At 43.8% G+C, this 12,380-nt stretch overlaps 1 protein-coding gene across 1 annotated transcript; it reads right to left on the reverse strand.

Annotated features, from left to right (window-relative positions):
* Window positions 1-513: 513 nt before the first annotated feature.
* Window positions 514-7,196, reverse strand: GNLY (granulysin). The gene is made up of 5 exons (XM_077919254.1): window positions 6,896-7,196; window positions 5,304-5,512; window positions 4,602-4,712; window positions 2,295-2,478; window positions 514-940 (listed from the first exon to the last, which is right to left on the reverse strand). Exons 1-5 carry the CDS (start codon window positions 6,939-6,941, stop codon window positions 912-914), a joined length of 579 nt encoding a protein of 192 aa, XP_077775380.1. The 5' UTR covers window positions 6,942-7,196; the 3' UTR covers window positions 514-911.
* Window positions 7,197-12,380: the final 5,184 nt, after the last annotated feature.

The raw sequence follows: 12,380 nt of genomic DNA on the forward strand, positions 1-12,380 counted from the left end.
TCCAGGTTGATGGGAGTTGTAGTCTAGCAGCATTTGGAGGGCGATTGGTTCCCATCCCTGCTTAATGAAAGATGTCAACCTCTATGCCTGGCAGCAACTCCGCAGATATGCCGTGCCTACAGAGCCCTGGGTTCTTGGTTCCAGCTGACACCATCAGGGCGCTGGAAGTTTGTGGGCCTGATGATTCTTCAGGGAGTGGGACACCTTTGTCGGTTGATACCACTTTCTCATAGTGTGCAGAATTCAGCCATGATAAATACGTGAGATGGGCTGGACTCATCAAAGCACTTTATTCATTGTGAAAGTCAAAGCAAGGGGAATCGGCTTAAACTAGTATATTCCAGTATATTGCTAAAATATACAAAAGTCGGCTTTATAATTGCATTAGGCAAAGCAGTAGTATTTCATCTCTTCTTTGTGCGACGATGCTCAGCAAGATTCAAACCCCTGGGCAAAGCAGAAATTCAGGGTGCCTAAGTTGCCTGTGGCACCCAAAATACCTTCCTCAGGGCTTATCCACACTTAACTTTTGCCCTGTTTTGCAGGAACAGGTCTGTGCTTCGAAGCTCCGAGTGCTCTTTAAAGCTGAAATGCAACAAACAGCAACTCAGGTTTTCAGCAAATTGCCATTTGCTCCGATTCAGCTTTTAAGAATGAGTTTTTGCAGAGAAAGCTCCAGAACAACAAAAGAGTACTTGGACCTGGAGCTTTAAAGTGCAGACCATGCCTGGAAAGCGCAGAGGAAAGGTACCTGTGGATAAGCCCTTAGTTCCAGCATTGCTTACTAAGTAATGTGGGCATTTCTGCTTTTCTTTGCAAATCGGAAGAGGGGGTCCCACATCTGTGAAGAAGTTGAAGCAGCAGCAGCAGCAGCAGCAGCAGCAAAGTGAATATTTGCAAAGTCAGCCAATTCACCAGCTGCCTTCAATCTTTTCTTCCTCTGTAGAAAACAAAGCATGTGGTTAAAGCATGGGAACCACAACTAAGAGATGAAGCAAATTGCCAGTGACAATTTGAAAGAGGATTGGATTAATTCATGGGGGAATATACAGCTATATGTATTATTATTAATTAAATTTGTATACTGCCCTTCATCTTTAGATTCCAGGGCGGTTCACAACAGAATACACAATGAAACAAAATACACAATGAAATAAAAGCAAAGCAAAACACCCCCTTCCCACAAACACATTTAAAAAGCCATAGAATGTTAATCAACGCTTGGTTGAAGAGAAAGGTTTTCGCCTGGCATCTAAAGATATAAAGGCATCAGGTGAGCCTCCTCTGTAGTTACTAGTCATGCATGATAGCTACATATCCAAAGCTGCAGAGGGCTATTGAGCTCATCTCCTGCTTTTGGGAGTTTCCTAGGCATCTTGTCGGCCAGGGTGCAAAATGTATGCTGGACTCAATATACCTTTGGTCTGATTCAGCTGGGTTCTTTTTATGTTTTGAAGATTTCTTGGTTAGAGAGCATCTTCCACCTTGCATTATCAACACACTCTCTCTCTTTCCCCCCGCCCCTGTTTCTTTTGCTGGAATGCCTTCGAGCCACCAAAGATTTCTCAAGGCAGCCTTCTCTAGCCTGGTGCTCGCCAGATGTTTTGGCTATCAGCTCCCACAATCTATGATCGTTGGCCATGGGTTGTGACCCAGCAGCATCTAGGGGGACCTAGTTTGAGAAGGTTGTCTTAAAGCATAGTCTTGTGTGAGTCTGTTTCCTCGCTTAAGATCCAGTTCGGCACTTCTGAAATTCTTATGTACTTCAGCACAGAGCTTTGGCCCTTGCAGCGGAGGCTAGTCTGTTACAGCAAATGGGGAACTGTCCCACCCACAGCAGTTTGAAGTCCACCTGCCTCGTCTTACTCGCAGCCAGTCCAGGAGGTGGCCCTGGCTGTCGGCTTTCTCCTCCTCAACCTCATTCTTGCCCCTTGTGGAATTTAGCAGGGAGGAGGATGGAGACAGCGGTAGAATGATTTGGGTCTGTCTATCATTGGCTCCGGCTCGGCCTACTGTTGGTCTGCCCTACTTGTTCCAGCGGGGACCACCCACCTTTGGCCCCTCCCATAATGCGATATGCCCTTCAAAAAATAAAAATAAAAATCTCAGGGGAAAAGAAGGCTGTCCATAAGGAATAATCCAGTGAGGAAAAGGGAAGGGTAGAGTTTGTCTTGAATGAGGACAGGAAGTCACCAGAGCTGCTTTGAGGTTTTCTTTCTTAAAAATCAAGCAGCATATGAATTTTAATGAATGAAAATAAAAAAATAAAAATAAAGTAAAAGCGCTGCTCTCACCTGGTAGTGCTCTCAAGCAATCCCTGCATACGTTCAGATCAATACAGATGTCCCGAGCCTTCAGGCCAGCCTGCAGATCTTGTCTGAGCTTTGATTTGAAAAGCCTCAAAAGCTTTTTGCAAGTCCCTCTCAGGAACCTGCCCACTACCCGGCATACAGAAGCTATTGCGTCCTCGATTTTCTCCTGAAATAAGAGTTGGGGAGTAAGATCAGTAACTGGGTGGCTTTATGCTCATGATTCACACAGATACAGCCTTTGCGTGTCTGCCAGGGTGGCCTTCCTCTGCTTTCTTCCCTCGTTTCTTCTCACACCAGCCTCTGCTTCCACGCTACACCTACTGAAATTCCCTCTTCTACACACCTATTAAAGGTGTGCCTATTAAAGGCACAGGAGCCCTGACTTCTCTCGCACTCTATATTAATCTGAAGTGAGCAGGGAGGTGTGTATTTTGCTATATTTGTTCATTTCCCTTCTTCTTTACCTTTTGTTTTGGTTCCAAATAAAGTTGGTTGGAATCTTTGCTGTCTTTAGCTGCACGCATTTAAAGCCCTCCCTGCAAAGAATCATGGGAACTGTAGTTTACCACCCTTAAGAGCTACAGTTCCCAGGCCTTTTAACAAACTACAGTTCCCAGGATTCTTTTTGAGGGGGAGTGGGTTTTTAATGTATGGCGTGCTACGCAGCCTTTGTGCAAAGCCTCACACAAGGAGTGAGGAACCTCAGGCCTAGGGGGCAAATACAAGCCCCCAGGCCTCTATTTGTCCCTCAGGACTTCCCTCAGGCCACCTCCAGGGGGGCTGGTTGAAATTGTGCCAGTCAAATCTAAAGCCAGGTGGAGAGCTAAAAAGCTCTTTCTGGTGTTGAGTCCACTTGGGGTTACCTGGCACGGGGAAAAACTTTTAAGCTCTTTGCCTTGCTTGCTGGACACAGGCTGCTCAATGCACTGGTCCTGTAATAATAATAATAATAATAATAATAATAATAATAATAATAATAATAATAATAATAATAATTATTATTATTATTATTATTATTATTATTATTATTATTATTATTTATACCCCGCCCATCTGGCTGGTTTTCCCCAGCCACTCTGGGCGGCTTCCAACTGAATATTAAAAACAATACAGCACCAGACATTAAAAACTTCCCTAAACAGGGCCGCCTTCAGTTGTCTTTTAAAAGGAAAATAGTTGTTTATTGCCTCGACATCTGCTGGGAGGGCGTTCCACAGGGCAGGTGCCACTACCGAGAAGGCCCTCTGCCTGGTTCCCTGTAACCTCACTTCTCGCAGCGATTGGACTGCCAGAAGGCCCTCGGAGCTGGACCTCAGTGTCCGGGCTGGATGATGGGGCTGGAGACGCTCCTTCTTGAAATCTCATAGGACAATCTGAGTTCCAGTGAGATTTCGCGTGAGCTTCCTTAGGCTTCCAGAGCCAGGGTGCCAAGAGGGCCTCGCTCGGCAAACAAGTCTAGGAGCTTGAAACTTGGTTTTTGCACCAGGTCCACTTGGGTTACTCAGTGTGAAAAGAGCTCTCCAGCTTCCTTGCTCAGCCCTGGAGGTGCTCTCTTCTTCTCCCTTGCTTAGCCATGGGGTGGCTCTAAAGGTTTAAGTATTCCTTTAAGGGGCTTTTATGTGGTTCCCATTTACTATTATTTTTTGAAAGTTCATGTATTTGGTTTTTTTCAGATTAAAGTTTTACAATCACATATCCAACATACAACATAAACACAACATTCCAAAGAATCTCCTGGACTTCCCTCCTCCTCTTTGCGGGTCCTATAATTAATAATTTCCTCCTGCGTCGTTTATAATACAGTCGTACCGTGGTTGTCAAACGCCCTGGAACTCGGACGTTTTGGCTCCCAAACGCCGCAAACCTGGAAGTGATTGTTCCAGTTTGCGAACGTTCTTTTGGAACCCGAACGTCCGACGGGGCTTCTGCGGCTTCCGATTGGCTGCAGGAGCTTCCTACAGCCAATCAGAAGCCGTGATTTGGTTTTGGAATGGACTTCTGGAACGGATTCTGTTTGACTTCCAAGGTACAACTGTAATCCAAATATTTTACATCTCCGTTATGTCCAAAATTCACCATTAAACCATGTGGTTCCCAGTTATAATTCCCTCCAGGTAGCTTACAAGGCCAACTCTGATTAGCCTCAGCAATGGAAATGCATGATATGTTTTCAGGCTAATCTCTGGGTGTCAGTCACTTGTGGCAATTCAGTGGCTCTCTGCCCCCAGACTCAATATTCAGTATCAGCCGAGCAAATAAGTTCCAATAACATAGCAATTGGTAACTTACATCATCTGGATCGTCTCCAGCCAGATCCTTGATTTTCTGGACAATCTTGGTGCAGACGAAGCATTTAATCAATGGGGCATCAGCCTTGTCCTCCTCCTCAAGTCCCTTCCACTGTAACAAAGAAAGATATCAATGGCTTCAAAGTCAAAAATGAAAGGACCAGGGCAATTATTTGGGTAAATAGTGGGTGTAATAATGGGGCTCTCACTATAAGTGGTTCTTCCTGGCACAAGTACCTCCTTGGATGTCCAGCTTTTGTTGCTTTTTTAAAAAAAGAAATTATCTAACCTTCTACTCGGGAAGTGTGCACAGACCGTTTTCTACCCAGTTGTTCACCAATACAAGCAAATAATAAGTTGGCTACCAGCATTTATGTATTAAATCTTTGGCAATTATTGCCTCTCTCCCTTATGCACCACACAGTATTTAGCTATGGACTTGGAAGGTAATATTTAAAAGGAAATGAAGAATGAGATAGATAGTTAGTTCTCCCCAAATTATCCCATGGTAGTTCCTTTAAGTGTGGTCACATGGCTGATCCTAACTCCAAACTATAGATGAAGAATGTCTAGAGAAGTCCTTCTCGTCCTTGTTATTATCATGCAGCTGCCCCCTAAGATATTGCTTTCCACCCTTTCTCATACATCTGGTTAATTTTGCTTAATTTAGGGTGGACTGATGCGGTTGTATTATATAACCCACCTGTAAATGTGGTGGAAGAGAGAGGGGAGGGAGCAGCTTTTCAGATGGATGTGGTTTTGCATTTCTGGCTCTCACCAACGGAGAACTCCACTCATGGATCCAGCAATATTCCTCCTTCTTGCATTCAGCAGCAGTAACTGCATCTTGGCACCAGAATTTGGGACCTTGCAGGCATGCACCAGGAGGACCCAGATCTATTCCAGCCAAGGCTTTGAAACAAAAGGGTAAGAGGTAAACTTGCACAGCATACAACCCAAGAGGATTTAGAAGGAAATCTAATATTATTTTGTGCATGATTTAGATCAGGGGCATCTCTATAAAATGTGGGGCGATGGGACCTTTTTGACCTGATGGGCCTGATCGTTATCCCCCTCCCTCCACACCCATGAGTCAATTTTGATACCGGAAAGAGTACTCTTAGACTCAGTACAGTTTGCATTTAAAGCCAAGCCTATCAAATTTGCACCTTCTGAAACAATGTGAGAACCAAAACAGAGCCATCCTTTGAAATTCACACATATCTGATCTTCGCAGTGCAGTTCTCCAAGCAAAGGAAGTTTTACAAAAAATGAGTATGTTAGGGGGAAGTGTGCATACGAATCGATATATTAGTGAAATTAACATAGGAAAATGCATTCCATAATGAGAGATTGATTGCCAAAACACCAGAATTTTTTTTAAAAAACGGATTCTCAAATTGCTGAATCAATGGGAAAAACTGAATTCACGATTGGAAAAATGAGAAACAGAAAGGACCATAACTGACAGAGCACTAACACACACGATATTGAGGCTGGTTTGAGCCCTGTGGGAAGCTGCCTTGTGCGATGTCAGATCATTGGAGTCCCATTCACACCATAATGTTTAAAGCTCTATGATACCACTTCCAACAGTTATGGCTTCCCTACAAAAAAATCTCTGGGAACTGTAGTTTGCTAAGAGCACTGTTAGGAGACCCTGTGTGTGAAGTTACCTCCAGATGGAAGAGTGGCAATAATGTCTGAGTCGTCTCCACTGTCGCTTGCTTTCATCAAGCTTATCACAGCTGTCTGCCTTTAATACAGCCTTCCCAAAACTGGTGGCCTCCATTTGTGTCGGACTATAATCCCCTTGAGACCTAGCTGTCCATGTCAGTATTAACAGCACACGTCTGAACCCTCCATCCTCCTCTTTTGCTTTTCCCTGTTTTACTTTAATGAACAACTTTTCTGCAAACCTGGGATTTCCTGTGGTCCACAGAATTCCTCCTACTTTTGCAGGTGAAAGTTCTTAGCTCAGTGGTACAACATCTGCTTTGCCTATCAAAGGTCTGAAGTTCAAAATCCCCAGCATCTCTAATTAGGGCTGGGAGAGTCTAAAACCTAGTTGCCGTCAATCATTGTGGACAATATTGAGCCAGAAGGACCAATGATTTGGTCCAGGGTAAGGCAGTTTCCCTTGTTCCTGTTTGTGAGTGGCCCTGTTTCACCGCTTTGCTGGTTGGCATGGGCCCACCAGGTTTTTTACTGGAAGAAACAATAGTAAAAGCTTGCCTGTAACTTCTTTTTGTCCTGGAAGAAGCAAAAGCACATCCCACAGCCCTCACATCTTACCTGCGCCTGCAGCAACATACAGGTACAAGATGAGCAACAAAGCCATTGCAGCTCAGGTGTCCAACTGCAGGGGGGAAGCCAGTCTCCCAACAAGTCTTTTAAAGCTCTTAAAAGTTATGGGGGGGGGGGGTCCTGCCTGAGCCAATCGGAGTGTCTGAAGATCAAAAGCAGAACTTAAAAGGACATGCCACTCGCTGACCAGGATGCGAGGCTTTGGCCGTCCCCCACCCCTTTCCCAAAACGTCATGCGTTTGAGAAAAGTGGTTGACAGCTACGAAGCGTGAACAAGCATTGTTCGAACAGACTAAAAACAAAACCACCCTCAGAAACCAAATGCCACAGGATGCGACAAATAGGTATTCAAACCACATCTCAAAATGTGAAGAATTAATTTTATCTGAAGGAAAAGAGGCAACTCTCATGAAGATCTGCCTTCAAGCAGTAGTCAGACCATTGGTCTCTCTGACGGGCAGTTGTTCTTGAGGGCTTAAGACAAGGTCCTTTCCAACCGTACTTGGAGCTATTGGGGATTGAATTTGGAACTGTCTACATGCAGGGCATGTGTTCTGTGTGGGATGAAATTCCCCGTGGGAGTTCAATACGGAGGCTCAGATCTATTAATCAGACTTATGTTCAGCAATGCATTACAGGTTGGCGTTTGTGAGAGCTTTCCATTATGATACATGCTTTATAGGAAGGAATGTGTCATCTGGCCTGTTATACCTTCTTCCCAATGATCTTGTTGTTGTTGTTGTTGTTAATTTAATTTCTATACTGCTTTATATTTTTAGGGGGGGGAATCTCAAGGCGGTTTACAACCGACATTAAAACAGCAAATAACACAATTCAGAATAAAACATTACTGAAGAAAGTTGAATATAAAGTATACAGGTGAAACTCGGAAAATTAGAATATCGTGGAAAAGTTCATTTATTTCAGTAATTCAACTTAAAAGGTGAAACTAATATATGAGATTGACTCATGACATACAAAGCGATATATGTCAAGCCTTTATTTGTTATAATTGTGATGATTATGGGGTACAGCTGATAAAACCCCCAAATTAACAATCTCAGAAAATTAGAATATTGTGAAAAGGTGCAGTAGCTATTCAATCCATAACACCTGCAATGGGTTTCGTAGGAAGCACCATCATGGGGAAGGCTGCTGACCTGACAGTTGTGCAGAAAGCCATCATCGAGACCCTCCATAAGGAGGGAAAGCCTCAAAAGGTAATTGCAGAAGAAGTTGGATGTTCCCAAAGTGCTGTATCAAAGCACATTAATGGAAAGTTATGCAGAAGGGAAAGTGTGGAAGAAAAAGGTGCACAAGAAGCAGGCATGACCACAGCCTGGAGAGGATTGTCAGGAAAAGACCATTCAAATGTGTTGGGGACTTTCACAAGGAGTGGACTGAGGCTGGAGTTAGTGCATCAAGAGCCACCACACACAGACGGATCCTGGAGATGGGCTTCAAATGTTGTATTCCTCTTGTCAAGCTGCTCCTGAACAAGAAACAACATCAGAAGAATCTTGCCTAGGCTAAAGGGGGAAAAAAAGAACTGGTCTGTTGCTCAGTGGTCCCAAGTCCTCTTTTCTGATGAGAGCAACTTTTGCATCTCATTTGGAAACCAAGGACCCAGAGTCTGGAGGAAGAATGCGGAGGCACACAATGCCAGATGCTTGAAGTCCAGTGTGAAGTGTTGATTTGGGGAGCCATGCCATCAGCTGGTGTTGGTCCACTGTGTTTCATTAAGTCCAGGGTCAACGCAGCTGTCTACCAGGAGATTTTGGAGCACTTCATGCTTCCTTCCGCAGACGAGCTTTATGGGGATGCTGATTTCATTTTCCAGCAGGACTTTGGCACCTGCCCACACTATCAAAAGTATCAAAACCTGGTTCAATGCCCATGGGATTACTGTGCTTGATTGGCCAGCAAACTCACCTGACCTGAACCCCATAGAGAATCTATGGGGCATTGCCAAGAGAAAGATGAGAGACATGAGACCGAGCAATGCAGAAGAGCTGAAGGCTGCTATTGAAGCATCCTGGTCTTCCATAACACCTCAGCAGTGCCACAGGCTGATAGCATCCATGCCACGCTGCATTGAGGGAGTAATTGATGCAAAAGGGGCCCAAACCAAGCACTGAGTACATATGCATGCTTCTACTTCTCAGAGGTCCAATATTGCTCTATTTGCAGTCCTTGTTTTGCTGATTTCATTTAATATTCTAATTTTCTGAGATTGTTAATTTGGGGTTTTCATCAGCTGTACACCATGATCATCACAATTATAACAAATAAAGGCTTGCCATATCTTGCTTTGCATGTCATGAGTCTATCTCATATATTAGTTTCACCTTTTAAGTTGAATTACTGAAATAAATGAACTTTTCCACGATATTCTAATTTTCCTAGTTTCACCTGTACATTAGAATACAATCAATATTCATTCAAACACAATTAACAGGAAACTAAAATATTATCCTAAACATTTTTTTTAAAAAAACCACACACTACATAGGAGGTCAACACGTTTAGCAGAGCAAAATTAACACAAAAATTATCTGAACAAAATCTTCTTATCTACCCACCACATCACTTTGGAACAGTCACTTATCTACCCACCCTCCAACCACATTTCTTTGAAACAGTCACCCAGCCCAAGCTTCTTCCTCTGTATTTTCAGAGACCTCTGCATCTTATCCGGTGCTGTTTTTAACTTCAGCATTCAGCTAGGCCCCTCCAAAACTAGGTCATACTCATTTTGGGGTCAGGCCATATCCTTACATATGTAAAACTTTCCTTGTTGATAATAGATTTCTACCTTATCTGCCACTGAGCTATAGTGGTGGAGAAAGCACCTGGTATTTTGAGTTTTTGTCAAGTCTGCTTGAATGACACATATGGAAATTATAATGGGTTGGATCCAGATTTAGGTTGTAATCCTAGCTTTACTTACTTGGAAGCGAGACCCAGTGAAGTCAGTAGGACTTACTTCTGAGGAGACACGGAGTTGGGTGGAATGCTAGTTCTACCCAGAGTAAACCCACTGGAGATCAAGGCCATGACTTACTTATCATAGTTTCATTAATTTCAGTGGGTCTACTTTGAGTAGAACTTAGCTGGCTTCTGCCTATTGTTAAGAGTGGATTGTAGGTAAATTAAACTTAACTCCCACTGAAGTTAATGGGACTGAAGTAATGACTAATTTGTCCCATTGATTTCAGTGGGACCTAAGTTCAACTAACATAGTCTGGATCCAATCCAGTGTCTTCCAGGTATACATATCACTGCTCCCACAAGTAGCATGAAGAAACCTTCCACATGTTGTTTCCAGGATGTTAGAATTCTAACTCCAAGCGCCAATGAATTGCACAGTTGTAATGAGCATGCACTTGTGACTGTGGGGTAGTTTAGCCTGGCAAAAGGATGCATTTGTGGCAATGGCAGCTTGCCTTGAAAAATGACCTTTGGAGATGTCATGCACCCAGATCCAGGCAGCAGTCAAGACTCAAAATCAGAGACTGCAGACTTTCCACCCAAGGATCCAGACCAGGGCTAGTGTCAGGGACAGGGCAGAGGGCAGCTTGACCCTTCCAGGGAGGGGAGGAAGAGGAAGACAGTTTAGATTTACAACAGGGGTTTGAGGGAAGTCACAGCTCAGAGGCTGATGAGGGGAAAAGTTGGGAAATAATGGGAGAGGAGGACGAGGAGGAAGCACAAGGGGGGGGCGACAGCTGATGGACACTGTGTCTTTAGATAGCATTTCAGACCCCACCTCCTAGAACCCGGCGAGCCTTGGAAGTAGGAGAGCAAAGAGCTCAAAGACAGAGGGCACATTGCAGCACTCATAGGATAAACAATGAGAATGAAGAATGAAGAAGTGGGAGAGACGGGGTGGAGAGTCACTCGGGACAATGTCATTATCCAAGAGGCTGGGTTCTAGAGCCTCTCTCTGTAAATACTGAATAAAAAGTGGCCGGTATGAAACATTCCCTTGTCTTTGTATGCTCCTGGGCAAGCAGCTGGGAGTCGCTGGCAGCAGCCTGACACGTAGGGCTTTAAGTCTGCTGCAGAAAATCAAGAACCTGAGGCTGAGGAACTTGAGCCCCTAGGAGAATCTCCTGTAACCGTAGGGTCAGAGCCTGCATTGTCGTACTTTGCCCTGAAGAACCAACTGCCTCCAGCAGGAACTCAGTGGCCCAGGGAACACACCAGGTAGGAAGCTAGGGAACAGTCTGTCTGTCTTCTGGCCAAAGGATTGGCCATTTTAGAAGTTAGTTAGCTTTTGGAGCTTGAGAGAGGTAGTCAGAGAGCAGAAGCATTAAAAGGCCCAGTCTATGCTCACCCTTTTTGTTGGAGCAAGTTTCTCACTTAGTGCTATCCATGGTCCTGCAACTTCTGATAAGTCTTCTCTGCTCTTCGAGATCTGGTATTGGATCAGAACAGAATATGACAGCTTTGCTACTACCATGGCAGGGAGTGATATAGATAAGCTCCCCTTCCCATGCTCCATCCTTCTGAAGCTTCCTTGCTGCTGCTATTTACAAAATAAAATAAAATAAAAAATTCAGAATAATCGAATTCACACAGAAGGCCCTGAATTTATATTTATAGCCTGAATTTAATTTTGTGATTTTTGCATACTGTTGGCACAACTGACATTATATAAACTTTACATAATGGTTTGTGCATTGATATGAGAAGTGTGAAGTAGATGGTTTTCCATTAAAATGCAAACAAAATTGAATTCTGGATACCTGTCTGGCTATTTGGAGAGTTTGTATTCACTTACATGTTTAGCTTAAGATGTATGCACACATCGTTATAGTATCCATGCACTGATGGTGTATGAACTGCCCCACAGCAGCAGATGGCAGTACCTTCTATGGATTTAATATTATATATAGATTTAAACTCAACCCAGCATTAGCTTCATGTGCAAAAAATGTCTTTTTCAGATGCAATCTCCTGCCTTGCAATAAAGAATGTGTTAAATTACTTACTGCCGGTTCAAATGAAAAGTGTTCTCTTGCCAAGTTTGAAATTGCTTCTCTCCCCCCCCCCCCCCCACTTTCCAGCACAGCTTTGTGCAATCTTTGCCAAAATATCTTTATGGAAAGCTTTTCCTCATGATATCTCTCTTTCCAAACCGCACTACTACGTTGCATATGCTCCAATTGTTCCCATTTCCTGGAATCAGTCCCTGGTACATAGCTGTCCATAATTTCTTGGGGAGTTCTGAGGATGCTTCATTTACTGTAGATATTGGTGGTGTAAGTCACTGGTTTTGTCTTTCTTCTGGGATCCCTTGCCAGCATCCCTGGAAGTTAAATGTGAATGGGGATTGGATGCCCCCTGCCCCTCACGCACATATAAATGCATGTATATAAATGCTAAGGGCACAATCCTAAACTCAGCCAGATTTCCCCAGCAAAGTTGTAACAGTGCCCAGAATTCTTTGAGGTGGAAAATATGCTTT

The sequence above is a fragment of the Podarcis muralis genome, chromosome 15 (genome assembly GCF_964188315.1).
Source record: "Podarcis muralis chromosome 15, rPodMur119.hap1.1, whole genome shotgun sequence".
NCBI classification, from domain to species: Eukaryota; Metazoa; Chordata; class Lepidosauria; order Squamata; family Lacertidae; genus Podarcis; species Podarcis muralis.